The 16,949-nt window shown below is 40.2% G+C and overlaps 1 protein-coding gene across 1 annotated transcript in view; it reads left to right on the top strand.

The window, feature by feature from the left end:
- The first annotated feature begins 218 nt into the window (after positions 1-218).
- The window catches only part of cfap299 (cilia and flagella associated protein 299), an 83,821-nt gene continuing 67,090 nt past the window's right edge, over positions 219-16,949 (top strand). Inside the window, exons 1-2 of the mRNA XM_031756583.2 lie at positions 219-595; positions 2,702-2,841. Of these exons, the coding sequence (XP_031612443.2) occupies positions 488-595; positions 2,702-2,841 (248 nt within the window). The 5' untranslated portion in view covers positions 219-487. The remainder of the gene's footprint in view (positions 596-2,701; positions 2,842-16,949) is intronic.

The raw sequence follows: 16,949 nt of genomic DNA, 5'->3' as shown, positions 1-16,949 counted from the left end.
TATTTTACTTATTATTTTATTTTATAATTATAATATATAATTTAACATTTATAACAAATATTAAATATACACATATTTTATAGTTATATATATAATAATATTTTATTTCTATAAATATTTTAGGTCTATTTAAATCAAGCTGTGTAAGACACTGCTCTTTATTTCTACCGCTAAAATAAAAAATATAGCCTTCGTTACCTCACAGGTGAATTCTGTGCGTCATTTCAGCCGTAATATCGTTACAGGGCAGCTACTTCTCTCGCCTGTTCACAGTTAAAATCATTACTTGTGTGTTTTGGTATTTTTTCTGAAGGAATTGTCTTTTTCTTGCACGGTTCTTATTATACAAATGATCTCAAAGAATTCCGGTATACATCAAGGTTAAACGTGATGTCGTCAACTTCCGCTTCCTGTCCGATGAGAAACCGGTAAGGCGGTTGCCATAGCAGCGTTTTCCAACACTCACGAGCACACCCACACACAGAAGATGGAGTACGGCAAATTCAGCCGTTTTCACGATTCTCTAACACAGTTTAAATGTTACGAGGATTATCTGGACTCAAAGGTCACGCCACTGGATCTGTTTTACTTTAAAGTGAGTGAAAAGTACAACTTTTATTAGCACTTTTATCCTACCTATCACTCCTGACACCTCGCAACTTTGTGGTATTGCGCCTAAGAGACGCATTGACTGAACTACAATTTCTTCATCAATCTACAGCAGTGAACTTTATTAAAAAATTACCAGGACTCCTTCAATTCGTCATGTATTAAACCGTCTGAGCTGCCTTCATTAGCTTGCTAACATATCACCTGGTTCTCGTACGTTAGCCTCTTGATATGTTGCTCATCTAATGTCGCTCCGGTGTGAGTATAACGCTAGAAAATAAATTTTACACGCTTTATACAAATATTTGCCATTTTTAGCTACGTACTATCCCGGTATTAAAAATATACTCTTAAAAATATGAAAATTACTTCATGGGTGTTTTACAAGGTGTGACTGAGCAAAACATAGTTGACAAAATCTTGAGCGGAGTCTGGCTTGTGGCATACACTATCCCTCAAGTGTTATTTTCATCGACAGTTTTGAGTAAATATCGTTTTAAGTTAATATCTGTTTGTTTTTCTTCATTGCACTTGGTTCGCTTTTTTCATTAAAAGCAGATTTGGCTTTTTTTGGTGTAATTTCAGTAGTTGAACGCTAGGTGGTAGTCATACAAAAGTTTAGAATAAAACCAGTAACTCTTTATATTCAGTCTGTGGTTTAAACTCTGAACTTAACAAGCAGCTATCATCACTCCAGTCTGCTGGTTTCATGCGAAAGTAAAGAAACAATTACTCGTATCACATCACAGTCATACAGTTTCAAAGCCACACAGACAGTAAATCGGGCTTTATTATATTTTGTTGTTGTTGTTGTGTTTTGCTAGCTAAAGACCACAGAGTCTTTGCACACGTAGCACTATTGTATATGAAATTATAATCCATCCATTTTCTTCCGCTAAGGTTAGGGTTAGTTATCTCCATATATTTTTCAGGGATGGACGAAAGAGTCAGGAGAAGTAGCTTTCAGGCTGTAATTATCAAATATATGTCTTTAAAAGGCCCTGAATCGCATTTGTTCTTTCTTTCATGTTGTTCTCTTAAGTTTTTCGAACCACGTAAAATAAGTTGAAAATGAACCTGCTCTTTAGAAATCAGCAGTCCTGCTTCCGTCCAGCAGATGGCGCCCATGCTAATGAGTTATGTGTCTGCTGCTGCTGCGGAATTGTTTGAACACCTGTGTCCACATTGAGAGAACAACGCGTATCTGACCTGATAATCAGCTGCAGTCAATCATTCAGACTCTTCCCTGTGTTGTGACACCACACTCAGCCCAGGTCGTCTGGCATGTGTAGTTGTGTTGAAAAGGGCCACATCCTGATAAATTCACTAATTATGAACCCATTTATCACAGCTCATGTTATTCCGGTCTTGTTCCTGAAATGTTGTGTATTACAAAGCGATTTCCACCTTAACTGATTAGTAGATCCTGGTGTGTCCACTCAAATCATCTGTTTGAGTGGATTTTCAGGCCAATTTTAGGACCAGGAAAGGTCTGAGACTCATTTCTGGTGAGCCACATCAAAGCTGAAGGAAAATATAACTTTTCCTCTCGGGTGCGGACGCAGGCCCGGCTTCTGGGATTTTGGGTATGAGGACATGTGGCAGAAGCTTTGATCTAACAAGCCACTGGGTTTGACAGCGAGATTTGGTTTTTAGATGATGGCTTTATGGCTTTGCTTTAATGACAGCGGGTCTGCAAGTGACGATCGGAATAATGTAGCTAAAAATCCCTGCTGACATACATTAATGCTCACACTTACAACAGAAATAGATCTGGAAATAGGAATGAAATCATCCTGAACCCATAAAACTGAAAATGTGGTGGTGTTGGAGAGCAGGTCATCGCTTCCATACTTTTAGGCAGGGCAGTGAAATGACACCTTTTAATCGAAAGACCAGCGTGACAAGTAAATCCTAAATACCGGCTGAGAAAATTTCAAGTTTCATCTGTCAGTACTCTTGTGGTGATTAGTGAGCTGAGAGGCCACAATGGGTAAATTCGGCACTCCAAACGTCTGACAATATCCAGCCTTGATTGTAAAGCATGTTCCCTCTTCTTCACTGATTCTTCTTCTGTTCTCATCTCATGCAGAAGGAGTTGGCCCTTAAGCTGGTGGAACACGGCCACAGGGGCACGGTCCTGAGCAGGGAGGAATTTGAGGAGAGGAAAGCAGCTGTGCAGGCTGCAGAGGCTGCAAAGAGCAACGCTTTCTACGACAGGAACCGGCCAGTGTGAGTTAACTTCTCCCTGACCCCACTGTGCTGTCTGAGGTGTTGTCCTTATGACTGACCAGGAGAGACAGATTCACACAAAGCACCAGTTAAATGCTAGAAGAGGTTGGGTTATATTTGGAAAATTAAATGAGGCTGTTTACAGTCCGAATGTGGTCGGAGGATTTTAAAATCAGTCACAGTGGAAAGGGGAAAAAAAAGTTACTGTTCTGTAGTTCATTATATTCACTTCTCATTTAGTGTGAAAGAATAATATTTTAGTTGAGTGATCCTCAGTCTCTTCCTTGGGTCTTTTTTTGTAGTTGCGGTTGAATCCAGGGGGCTCCCCCTGAATCAGTTTCTGTGCTTGAGCTGTTTCCATTCCTAACCAGATCTTATATCCCAAGCCATATTTTTGTCAAAGTACCAACTTTTCTGTGTAAACAGTGTCACAGCTCACGTCAAGCAAATTTATTTGTCTTTACTGTTGGGGTGTTTCACATCGTTTCAGATTTGCAGGGGTGCATAATGAGAAGGAAAACCCAAGCTCCATCTGGTGGACTTTGATCCCTTGTTAAAGCAATAATATGTAACTATTTTCTTTTTAAAATAACAACTTCAAAATCATTTTGATGGTACACTGACTTGTAATAGGGCGAGCGGCTTCTCTTTCAACGCCTGCTCTGGCAGTATGTAACGTGGGTGAGTGGGTACAAACCTCCGAGAGAACTGTGTTGCCAAGAACACTGAGAGCGGAGCTCAGCAGATCAGCTACCGAGGGCTCGGTGCCCAGCAGCAGACGACTGGTGGAACAAGAGGAAGCGGCGTGCGAGGAAGCTGTAGAGGGGTAAACTGACCGGGCTTCTATAGAAGTTTAAGATTAGCACAACCAGGTTAGCTAGTCCTATGTTTGTTCCGGCCAACTTTTGTTCACTGGATAATAAATGACACCCGCTCCAGCTAAGATTAAACACACAAAAGGAAACAAGGAGCTATTTAGCTTTCTAATGACCAAAGCTTGGCTCAATAACAACTTGCCGGACTCAGCATTTTAGCTTGATTCTTCTTTTTCAAGTGGGCCAAGACTTGAAGTCTGGGAAAAACAGATGATGGCGGGTCTGCACATGTAGGTTGGTGCAAGAACTGCACTGTGATTAACAACTGTTCAGTAGTAGAGAAATATATTACAGTCAAATACCCACCGCTGTGTCTTGTTTGATGTTTGGCTGCGTTAGCAGAGTCAGGGTCTACTCCAATGTATGAACAGGGATTATTTTTTTAAAACTGTTTTCTATTCTTTTTTGTTAGACAAAAGCTCCATCTGTTGGGTTAGCTGTTATTTTCTTACTGTTGTTTTTACACATATCTTGACAGATACAGTAGTAGAATTAAAACTTCCAAAACGAAAGAGCTTTTTAAAACCTTATGTTGGCATCAAACCTTTATTTTTTTAATTGGAACCATAAGTAACCAAATAAAGGTCATGTTTTTATTAAGGCTTTAAACCAACCATTAATTTAGGTGATGTCAAAGTGGCTTCGTTTGTCCATGGTGTCTCTGGCTGGATCCGTTCTACCCTTGTTCAACATATATTTTGGCTAAACCACCAAGGCACAGCGTCCATGGCAGCAGACATCTACACATGCACCAGTAAGTTCTGCTTAACACCAACAACAGGTGGAGCTTTTAGACTGTTAATGAGCAAAACTCTAAAAAAAACCCCACAGTACTGTAGCTCTCAGCTTCAGTTTTGTTTGTGGCAGATGGTGGTTGTCAGTCTGACTGGGTGAGATACCTTCAAGCCAGACTGAAGTACGCCAAGGACAACCTGAAGACAGATATACTGGAAGTGTGTCCTTTGGTCAGATGAGATGAAACTAGAGCCCTTTGACCCCAGAGACAATGTTTACATTTGGAGAAAGAAGAAAGAGATGTACAACACAAAGGACACCATCCTCACAGTGAAACGCTGTAGTGGGAGTATTACCGCTGTGGAGATGCTCAAGTGCACCTGGAACACCTTGAATTCTGTCAGGGTGGAAGGAATCGTGAAGAAAGGAGGATTCTGAAAGAAAAACTCAAGCAGTCAGCAGCAAAACTGGCTCTGGGTCATTTCTTTATCCTCCAACACAACAGTGAGAATGTCACGCCCTCCAGAAGACCAAAGTTAAAGTTACTGACCGGCCTGCACAAGGCCCTGATTTAAATCCCATTGCAAATTTGTGGGGTGAACTGAAGACCAAGGTCCATGCCAGAAGATCATCAAATATTGAGGAGCTTGAGAGATTAGCCAAAGGAGAATGGATTTGCTCAGGAGGCATGTTTGAGAGACTTGTTGAAAACTGCAATAAATGACTGCAGGCTGTTATCCAACAAAAAGGATTCACACTTGAGTATAAGCATCAGGGGGGTAATAATTTTAACCCTGCTAATTCTTGGTTTTTCTAAAAAAGAAATTTTCATTGGGGGGTAATAATTCTGTCCTCATCTGTATAAAAAATGGAAATGAAGCAACCAGTAACTTGACTTTTTGTTTGATATCAACTTAAGAATTATGATGTTGATATAGACTACTGTTTATGAACCGCAACTGCATATGAGTCATGTTTTTGTTTATTTTTTTATTTATGCATCATAGGTCACTATATCGTTTAGATTCTCCCTGTGGCTATGGGACACAATTTCTGTCTTCCTGAATGAACAATGTGTTGGAAAGGAAATGTATTTTTGGCAGAAGTTCTGCACTGTTAATAAAAGCCTGACAGGTTGTAAAGTTAGATTTTTTTTCTTATAGCTCTAATTTGTGTGGCTGCATTTTTTTAGCACTTTATATTGTTTAAAAAAGACAGGACAAATGAGAGAAGCTCATCAACTCCACATCCTCTGACCTTTGTTTGAACAAGGCCTCCCTGTCTGTTTAAATTTAGATTTAAAAAAAAAATCTTAACAAAAATAAGCCAAAACTACAAACTGAAGTCCTCTACATACTGCCCGGGATAGTGATCACACAGATATTGTACTCATTCTTGATAAAGCCAAGTGTTTGTGGTGTCTACTTTGATGACAAGCCAGACAGGTAACATCATATATGCTCACACACACACACACGCACACGCACACACGAGTATCCAAACATTTACCTGCTAGGTGTTGAATTTGATTGAACCCTCAGATGCTTATCCAAACGTGCAGATGTCTCGCCGTTCCCCCTCCCCATGGCCCCCCTGAACATCAGTGACACTGGTGAAATGGGAGCCTCCACACCTGCAGTTACAGTGATATTAGGCCACAAAGCCTTTCATCTTGTCCCAACAGGATCCACGGAAATGTTGTACTGGAACATTGGGATGTTATACACACAGTAGTCTGTTCCCTTTCCAAGATCTACATCCATGAAACCGTTTCCAAAGGCTGTGATCATATTTGTAAGCTCCTAACAGTGTTTGGACTACAGAATTGGATTCTTCACATTATCCAGTCAGACCGATTTTAAATGAATACTCCACGGACGATTGATCTTTGTAAAAGCTTTTGTTTTTAAGTGGCTCTAGCTTGCTTCTTCTTAGAGGACAGCAGCTGTTGTCAGCTTGGATTTACAACACTTAGAATGGATTATGTCCCGTAGTCACCGTGGAAAAAACCCATCTCCCTGTCCATGAAGTGTTCTTAAAGGATTCATTCAGCATAATCGGCTTCTCAGCTGTTGATTCATATGTTGACTGTGTTTCAAACAACTGTCTCTTCCTTTTTCTTTTTTTTTGTAAGAGCTTTGAGAGCAAAAGGAGGCAATGAGGAGCTTATATTGTAAAGTTGACCGTAGTGTCACCCATTAGTTTGCTTGAAGGCTTGAGTCAGCAAGCCTTCTGCGTTTTGGCTATTGCCATCTTGTTTATTTTAAACCAGGTGTCATGTCAGAGTTGAAATAAACTCATAAATTCAGCTGGAAAAGGGTTACTGGGTACTTATGGTTAGACTTCTTTTACCACCACAGAAGTTTCCTCATGTTGGGCATTAGAATGTACTGCCCAACATTCACACTTCTGCATTGGCTTCACTTTTTTTCAAAGGCTTGGAGAGTACTTCTTTCATTTAGGTCCCAGTTACAAAGGCCTTGTGACTGGTCAGCAACCGTCTGGCAACCACTGGTTGCTAGGACAAAATGTGTATTCCCAAACCAGTAGGTGAGTGGCTGCTGGAGAATTCTGACTGCTGCCAGGCGAACTTGAGGGTGCTACACAAAAAGCACTCCTTGTGATTGCTTTGGTCGCTCGCAGATTTCTGCAGTTGCACAGAAGACCGATCTGCAAACACTCATTTACTCTCTGACCGCTAATGAAACATGGGGAAGTAGGGCTGCACAATTAATCGTTAGAAAATCGCGATCTCAATTCATACTTATGTGCGATCTCATTTCCAAATGACAACGATTTAAAAAAAAAAAAAAAAAAAAAAAAAAAGACGACGACGACGATTGTACCGCATTTTGATCCGGGACATAATCTGCATGAAAACAAGCGCTCACTCTTCCTGCTCAACAAATGACAAGGGCGGAGCCTTATACCACGTGATACAGAAGCCAGCTGGCAGGGAAACAACAACGGAGAGCACGTGAGAGATGACGAAGCTATAAAGGCCAAGAAAGTGACAGGAGAAAATCCGTCCCGGTCAACCACCCAAACATCAATAACGGGAACCTTATACAGCGCTTCCCCATACCCGTCGAACTCCCGCAGGCACAAAGAAATTACGGAGGCTATCACTTATCACCTGGCTCCCATCAACACTGTGCAAAACGAGGGATTTAGGAAAATGATCAACACCCTAGACAAACGCTACACAGTGACATCCCGCAACTATTTTTCAAACGTTGCACTACCTGCTCTATACACGCAGTGTCGAGCAACGGTGGAGACAGAATTACAAGCAGTACAACATTTTGCGGCAACGACAAAATGTGAGACATTTATTGTTTTTATGTTCAGTCTCAACTGTTACGAAGTTGATGTGCAGTTAATAAGTGCAATAAATATTTATATTGGAAAAGAAAATCGTGAGAGAATCGTGATCTCAATTCTAAGCAAAAAAATCGTGATTCTCATTTTATGCAAAATCGTGCAGCCCTATGGGGAAGTGTGAAATATGGAAACATTTCCTTTTAAAGCTGTCTTACACCAAATGTGTTGTTGCAGCATTCAACATATTTCAATAGGTGCAACTTTTACTTTAAAGGTGAACATTCAAATTTCTGGTTTGCAACACACTATTTTAAGTTTCACTTCTTTTTGGCGAGTAGTTTGCGAGTTTTGGCAGACTTGTGATTGCAGCAACATGCTAGCAACCAAAGTAATCACAATGATGTTTTTGGTACATTTTATACCAAGTTTTGCAATCAGTTACACACTAGCGACTACCTGCAATCTCCAGCAATCACTTGCCAACTGGTCATTGAATACAAACTTTTTTTGGAAAACACACACACACACCGATCAACTGCCTCTATAAATAATGGGGCATAGCTGAAATACACCACACTCATACATTTTATGCCATATTAATCTGAGCTGACTGAACTCAAATGATTTTTTTTTCATCCCGTCAAAGGTATTTAGCAGAAGTGTTAGATTATTTCAAAAAGAAAACTCCATGTCGGATCTGATTCTGTTGTCTGTAAGTGATAGCTTATAGCAACGTTAATGTTAATTTCTTTGCATTAAATTTAATCCTTAAACAATCATCTGCTGTACCAGCTGTCTTTGAAGTTTTCTCACACTTTTATTAGTCAGTGTCTGACCTGCTCCGGTGCCAACAACCCCCCCACCATGTATGTCTTTTGAACTGATTAACAGCTTTCATTGCTTTTCCACACTTGGAAATTTGACATCCTCTAAGAGACCTTGACATGACAGAAAAAGAGCTGTACATAATTTACAGACTTTCCCCATCAAAGTTGCACGTCTGAGCTGCATCCCCCTCTCGGTCTAAATGCAGATTGCTCTTTCCTCTGTGGTTTTCTGATTGGATTTCCACCACACAGACCCCTTGACCTCCTGTTGTGGTCAGATTGTGAAAACATGGGCCCCAGGATGCAAAGTACCACCTGCAATGTGACTGAACACAATCAGGACAAGGCTCTGAAAAACGAGTTTGGCAACAAAGACTGGCAGCAGCGCGGTAAACAGAATAAATGTAGTTGTTGGCTGAAAAAGAAATTGTTTTTGCATATTTTCAACAAATCACTTCTGTTTGCTTCAAACATGTGTTCTTTCCTAAAGCTTTCTGCACCTGCATGCTTCTCTCATGGCACTTGGTAGCCATGCTGTTTTGGGAATGCCTTTTGCCTTCTCTGCAGGCTTTAACCTATGTCTCCCAAGGCATGTCTTTTTTCACAGTTCTGTCACTGCTCTGTTTTCTCCCCCCTTCCTTTCTCTTCTCTTCAGCCTCCCTGGGCTCTCTTGGAGACCTTTAGTGCCTGCAGGTGTATAAATAGAGCTGTTTTCAATTAAGGCCTAACCTCGACTATAGCGTGCATCTGATCAATGAATGCCCCTGCACCTGTGGTAATAAAATACCAGGGGAGTGGAGTGAATGCTAATCAAATGTTGCCCTGTTGTTGCCCTGTCTCATTTTTAAGAACAACAGGCTCGTCCTGACTGCTTGGCTGTGAAAGAGGGGGGCTTTGCCAACACATCACAAAAAAGACCGAACAAAAGAGCTGCTGCTCTCATCAGACATAAATGAAATTCAGTATGTGATTTGGAAAAGGAAACTTGGATGAATGGGATGCTTAGTGAGTTGTATGGATGTTTGGTTTGGGGGAAACCAAAGTCGTTATCAGAATTTGCAAATAGTTTTAGTCTCCTGGCTTCGATTGGTGGTTCCATTTTCCGATGTTCAAGTTGATAAAAAATAGATTTGTTAAAGGGAAAGTTCACCACAAGATCAAATGTACGTATTTTGTCTCTGGTATGTAGCGTTATTTCTCCATTGATATAGATTATTTGTTTGTCAGTTCCTTAGTTTTGGAGATAACTGACTTGAATCTTGAATATAAGGGAGTTAAATGGCAAACATGTCCCTGTGCAGAAGTAAACATGATCTAACCATGATGCATGGGTGTCAGATTATTTCATTTATATCTCTGGCTTCATAGATTTTGAAAACAAGATAGTGGACAACTTTTTCAACTTTACTTTCTTTATCCGTGGGCGTCCCCCTTTCCCTGAAAGCCAGATTCCAGAAATCATAATCCTGTTACTCCCATGAATATTCTTAATAAGCATCACAAACTTATTGAACTCTGTGCTGGTGACTGAGTTGGGCTTTTAGGGAGAGGCAAATGCACTCCTCTGTAAAGGAAATGGGTGTGCTTGATTTTATGACATGAAATAAAAAGAGAGCTTCGCAGTGGAAACGAATGCAAAAAGCAATATTTTTATCCCAAATGTCTTGTTTTCTTTGTATTGGAAGTCATGGTTAATTAAATTAAAATCAGATGAATAGCCCAGCCCTACCTCTTACTGTACCTCTCACTATGTGAAGGCAAGTGAAGATTGCTAGAAGCTCCAACATGAAGCTGCTAACAAGATTTGTGGATTCTTTTTTTTGGGTGCTTTCTGGAGAGAGACATTTGTGCTGAATTTGTATTTTTTCCCGCTACTTTAAGCACCACTAGGCAAATTCTATTTAGTGCCATTGTATTCAATAAAAGTCAGAAATCTTTACAGCTGATATCCAAAAATCCAGTTCATGCCTAAAGGAACTATTATAGCGAAGCTGGCCTATCCAAATAGTTCAGTTAATGAACGTGTAGTATTTTGGTCTTTATCAAATATTCATACTGATATCATCAACCTGCTGCACTTTGGAAACAGCTTTGTGTTCAATATGTGCAGAATACATCCATGGGTCTTAGTGTTGCATTTTGTATCAGGCAAGACTAACATTTGATATAAATCCAGAGACAAACAAGAGGAGCAGCAGAGCGCTGCTGAGCAGACGTGAGGCCTCGGTTTCCCTCCGCTCTGGCTCTGACTCAGGCTCAGAAGTTCATGTCAGCATATGTCCTGACCTCGCGTGCTCACGGCAGTCCTGCGAGGTTTCCATCAGGCTCCCCACGATCTTCCTACAGTCCAAACCACAGCCACGCTCATTGTCCATTGTGCTGCTACGTTTTTACAGTCTGCCTCAAGAATTCTGCGCTCTCTAACTCTCTACTCTATATTAAAAGTGAGCTATCACTTGTGGTGCCAAGTAAAACCAGCGCCACGAACACGCACACTGAACACATTTCACTGCGGATCCAACCTCCAGATACTTAGCAAAAATAAGTTTGTGTATGTGACTGACATGAGAAGCCTCACAAAGCTGATCCCAAACACTCTCTCTCTCCCCCCCGCCACTCTCCTCCACTGCTACTCTGGTGAGGGCCCTTGGGCGACCAGGTTTTGCAGTCTCTATTACATGTGCTGTCAAGCCAATTGCCTTGCTTGCACTTTGTGATTTTGGACGGGTGTGTAAATTTGGAGCTCTCCACTGCAGGAGCTGTCCAGAGACAGACATCCTGCAAGGCTTAAGCTTGCCACCACATCCCTCCATGCACCTCACAAATGAAAATATATGCCACTTTCTAACCAGCTGGTGCAAAAGATAATAAATAACAAGCTGTCATTTGACCTGAATGTTTCCACATTTTCTTTTTGTGTATCATATTAATGATTAATAAAACATCTGTACCTGCTTACTGCTACTTGTAACAAAGTGTATCAAAGTGTTGTCACTCGCTTGCTTTTCCTGGAGCTTTCCAAACAAGCCAAATTTTAACAATAAGATTTTGGCTGATTGTAGTTTGGTTGCTCTGAGAGTATTCAGTGTTTTACATATATTTCCATTAGTGTCCATGTCAATGTGCAAAAGAGACGACGGCACATTTTAAATTCTGTAACTTTAATATCCTAACACATTGCTATTGTATTTTAAAAAGTAGTTTGAAGCTTAGGAAAAGTTTAACTACCTTAAATAAATATATAGTTATATTTAAAGTAATACTTTTATTATTCTGTGCAAACAAATTGCTTTAAAGGTATAGAAAACAGTGATTCAGTCTCTGGTGATTCATAAAATCTGACAAACCGCGCTTCTGTGTGTTCAGTACACTATAGCAAGATCCGATGGAGATCCAAGATCCATCCATCCATCCATCCATCCGTCCGCTGCTTGTTTGTGTCTGGGTCATAGGATTAGCAGTTTAAGCAAAGACTAATGGAGTCTCTAATTGTTTTAATTCAGTTTGGAAGATAAGCAAAGTTTTGGACCACAAACTAAATACTTAAATACCAGCTCCTGAATAGTTACACTGCTAAATAAGAAGAAATTAAAATTAGAGCTCTGCAGGCTCCAGCGTGGGACTGCTTTGCTTGAGTCAGTGCTAGCATGTCTACATGGTGTAGCTCTCCACTGCCACTTGGAGGCACTGCCAAAGCATCAAGCAGCTGAAGTTTGGCTACTCTTAATTATGTTTGTGCCGCTGTTGGTTGTGTTACAGAGAAGACAAAGAGTTTCTTAGAAATAGTCTATTTGCTTGTTGGTGTGATTCCTATTATCCTTCTCTTTGGGTAGTTTCAGTAAAAGTGCAAATGGACACCAACACAGGACCATAAATCTGCTGAAAAAAAGTTGGTGCTAAGGAAATTCTTCACTAATCAGCAGCTGAAATTGGTTGAAAAATAGTTTTAAATGATTTCATATGTGTTGCTTTGGATTACAGTGTAAGCTAATAAGCTGATGAGGAAGAAACCACATTGCTGACATGTGCACTGCAGAAAGTCGTTCAAGGATGAGAGCACGCCCTCTCATTTTAGGACTAACAATTGGTTAGATTTTCCAAAACTTTCACGTTTCCTGTTGCTGTCTTAAATCTACACATCAGATTCAAATTCAAAACATGGATTTGATTCATTGTAGTCTTACTCTTTTTCTCTTGTTGTTTGGAGGATATTATCCTTCACTGATTACAGAGGATTTGCTTTGTATGTTTCCCAAATGGAATACATGTTAATATGAGCTCCGTTAAAAAGAAATGACAATGATTCCTTTGATCCACATTTAAAAACACGTACTTTTCAGGCAGGCGGTACACAATATGTAACCCCCACAACTCCGAACGCCAAGGTGGCCACAGTACACAAAGAAAACTCAGGTATAATATCATGTAGACCACATGTGTAACTGATACATTCAGCTCATTGTAATCAGAGGTGACAGAGGATTTTATAAAACCCCCCAAAATAAAGTAAATTGTCATGCTGTGTGGAATTTCCCTTGACGTCCACCAGCCCAAAATAATATTTTCCATAAGATTCATTTTCCCAATCATGCCGAGGAAAAATATTCTGGTACAGTATGTGTTGTTTCTAAAGAAATCACTGTACTATTGAAAGTTCCCATCTGTTACACTGTTGAAAGCGGCAGGCTAATGAAATCTTCAATCTGCTAATCTTTCCTAAGAATAAAATAAGGAATTATTCTGTAGCACCACATCTGTTACCCGTCATTGGATCAAAATCTCGTCCAGTTGCTGCATATTTATTTGCAAACCAGTGACTCCAAATTAAGGTGGAATGCTCCACTTTTCCAGAAAGAACATTTTAATGACAATCGATGGTGGGAACTATTTCCTGAAGCAAACTTTTCACACATGAAAGACAATTTGCTGTAGATCAAATTTATTGAGTGTGATGAAATTTCACAAGCCTAGAAACAAAACAAATGTTATAAAATTAATAAAAATTAGGATTCAGAGTTTTTTAAGAATAGATTCATTATTTAAAAAATATAGGACGTAAAGAAAACAATATACTGAAGGGAAAGATGTAACCAATTAATTTAAGCATGTTACACTATTCTTTGTCTTGTCTCAAACTATCTTATCTTCTCTTAAAAATGACAAATCATTTGTGGATGCCATCACTTACAGTATATTTTTTTTCCCAGAAAACTTATTTTTGTTTTTTTTGTTTTTTTAAATTTTCATTGCACTGAGTTTCTCATCCAGGGCTGATAGATCAGGTCCTCCACCTGTTGTCTTCTCTTTCCTGTCAGCTCCGACGTCCACTTGAGCAACAGCGAGTGTCCCAGGGGGAAACGATGTTCAGAAAGTCAGTTATTTCGGTTGGAGCCTTGCTTTTATTTATTATTTATTAAGTATTATTTTTTACATTCCTTTCTGGTGGAAACACTCTGGAAAGCTGTGCCTTTTTTTTGGCTTCCTCTTTGGACACAATTATTTAAGTTTCTTCCAAGTCAATTTGGCTTGACTATGTCCCTGCTGGACTTTTCTGCCCCTCCCTGTGATAAAGATGCTTGTTGGTTCCGGGCTGCGTAACTAGCCCCCTAAGGGGTGGTTCTCTGCCGGGTGCTGTGTGGTTCTTTGGCACCTGGGGCCCTTGACTCGCACCAGGGTGCCCGTTGCCTCTGGTCCTCTAAGACTCTCACCCTTTGGCCGTGGGCTCCCCATCTGGGGCCTCCATCCTTCTCTTGCTTGGATGAACGCACGGGTGTCACCAAGATGTGTGGCCTCAGGTCTTTGGTACTCCTGGGGGCTGTGGTTGGCGTGGTTGTCCTGGTTCCATCTCCGTCTGCCTCTGGCCTTGGGTTTGGGGGCAGGTTCCCACCCTCATTATCAAGTACATTTGTGACAAAGACCCATACATAGACTCACACTCTCTCTCTCTTTCTCTCACATTCATACTCACACTGTAAGAATATTGCTGATTTATGTATGTGTGTATTTTCCAATTTTTGGGTTCCAGGTGCTGTATGTTTGTTAAGGCCAAGCTGTATGAGAAATTATATATAAGAATCTATAATAGTAATTCAGCTGACAAAGCTCCAGAAAATACAGAATTACGGGATGACAGAATAAGATGCGACTGTTTTCTGTTGTTTAACAGACAACATGGACTGTCAGATATGTTTATATACAATCAAACAGCATACATAATCAAATGCTCTTTCCAAAAAGATATTAGAAATTTGAAAACATGAATTCTCCAATGCATCCAATAAGATTAGTCAGTGTATATTAATGAGAATAAATAGTGTAAAGACAACAGTTTAAGAACCTTCAGCTCAGCAGCTCAGTAAGAAGCCCTCTGGGTTTTGGTATGCAGTGCAGTGATGTGTTTACACATATATAAACACACTTGGAAGATATTCGTTATGCAGTAACAGCTGTTCACCCCCAGCAGAGGTGAACAAAACATTACATAAACTCCAGTTTGTAATGCAGTGACCAGGAGTTTTGGTTGAGTTTCTGCTTGTGTCATATTTTCATGTAAGGATTTTATAATTTGTTGAGTTGCAGTCAAGTTAACAGGAAACCCCGTTAACTTCACGGCAGGTGTTGTCGTTGCTTTTACTGAACACTGCAATGCAACATCTGGAGGGTGTGGTTGTTATGAGATGCTGTCATTAGGTAGTGTTGCACGATATAGTTTCTGGATGTGTTTTTCTTTCTGTTTTATGCTTTAGGATTGCTAGCTATTTTTTGCCCACATACGCATTTTCTGCTGCATACTGTTTTAGCTACTTTCTCACTTATTTAAATGGAGTTACAAACTAGCTTTTCGGTCTCAGAACCACAACTAAATGAACTTCTAAAAATGTTTATCAACCTTTGATGCAAAAGGCTCATTAAGAAAATAAGAAGAAAGAACGCTAGAAGTGAGCTCATAAAGATCAATGTGACTGCACACTTGTGCCATCAAGCCAGCTACACCAGCCGTGCCAGGTTACGGAAATCAAGAGGTGCAGGCAATCCAGAATAAAACAAAACTGCAATGCCATCTAAAAGACTTGTGCACAGCCTCAGTTAAATTCATTCAGGTATATATAATGATATTAAGTGCATAGAATTGGTAGGTGGCTTGAGCTGTTTTCCTAACAAGAGATAAAGTTACAACTATAAAATGGTCAAAGTTGTAAAGTCCCGACTGTGGGCATTACACACTGCTGTGCAGTGTTTGGCATCCGATAAGCCTTTTAACGCCGCTAAGGCCGCTACTTCAACTGGACTTCCTGGATCATATTTCGTTGTCTCACCGGTACCTTAAACCACACCACCACTAACCCAGCCCCCTGCAGTGTTTTAATCCAGCCCCGTTTAATCTGTGTCTTTTTAATAATAAGAGGTCTTGTTAGGAAAATTTGTACAAGCAAAGTAGTGTTTTCGTTCTGGTGAGCAAGGTCTTAAAAGATTTTGAAATCCCAACTCAGAAACACTGTCCAAGTGTCAAAGACGCAGATACGCTGACACTTGCAAAGCGTCCAAAATTAGATTTATGATGTTTTCTAGCCTTTCCCCCTTTGAACTGGCACACAACACATATTCTTTGCAAAAGTAATTTCATATCTGTCGTACAAATGCTCTTAGACAGATTAATTTTTTTCACAAAGCCAGATAATAACTGCTCACCTCCTCCCTCATTTCTTTCCTATGAATTCCATGGACCACCTGCATGACCACAATCCAAAAACAAGACACTGGAAGCACATGGGTAGATCACTGTGAAAGTAATGCCCAGTCATTAGCCACTAATCACCATCATTTAATAGTGAAATTCTTGTTATTCCTAAATGAGGCTTGATAAGAAATTTGTTAATTGACAGGAAACTCAAAATCTCAGCGGTCCGGTCCATATGCTTTACTGAAGTCTTACTTACTGAAGTCTCCGTGACTGTGTGTGTTGCTTTAGCTACTGGATGGGGTAACCCCAGTCACTTGCCTCCTCAACACCTGTGTTTACTTTGGGGCCTCAGTCCCCATGACCCAGCAGCAATCCTTCACTCACTCACAAGATGAAGTGAGCTTCTAGCCTCCAAATATGTGCTGTCCATGCACTTTTACCACTGTGTGATTCCTCTAAGACTTTCATTATGGGGTACAGGTCAAATGACTAGTATAAATTACAATCCTGGTCCAAATTCTAGTAAAGTTAAACATTTAGATCCTGTTCTGTTTTACTGTAATGTCAAGTTAATCTAAGAGCAGAAATTGCCTGTTTGTCTGTGCTTGTTGTGGATGTTAAGACTTTCTTAAAGTGCTTTGGGAATGGAAAGAGAATTTGAGGAGC

The sequence above is a fragment of the Oreochromis aureus genome, linkage group 12 (assembly GCF_013358895.1).
Source record: "Oreochromis aureus strain Israel breed Guangdong linkage group 12, ZZ_aureus, whole genome shotgun sequence".
NCBI classification, from domain to species: domain Eukaryota; kingdom Metazoa; phylum Chordata; class Actinopteri; order Cichliformes; family Cichlidae; genus Oreochromis; species Oreochromis aureus.
This window is presented reverse-complemented; position numbering and strand designations above follow the sequence as displayed.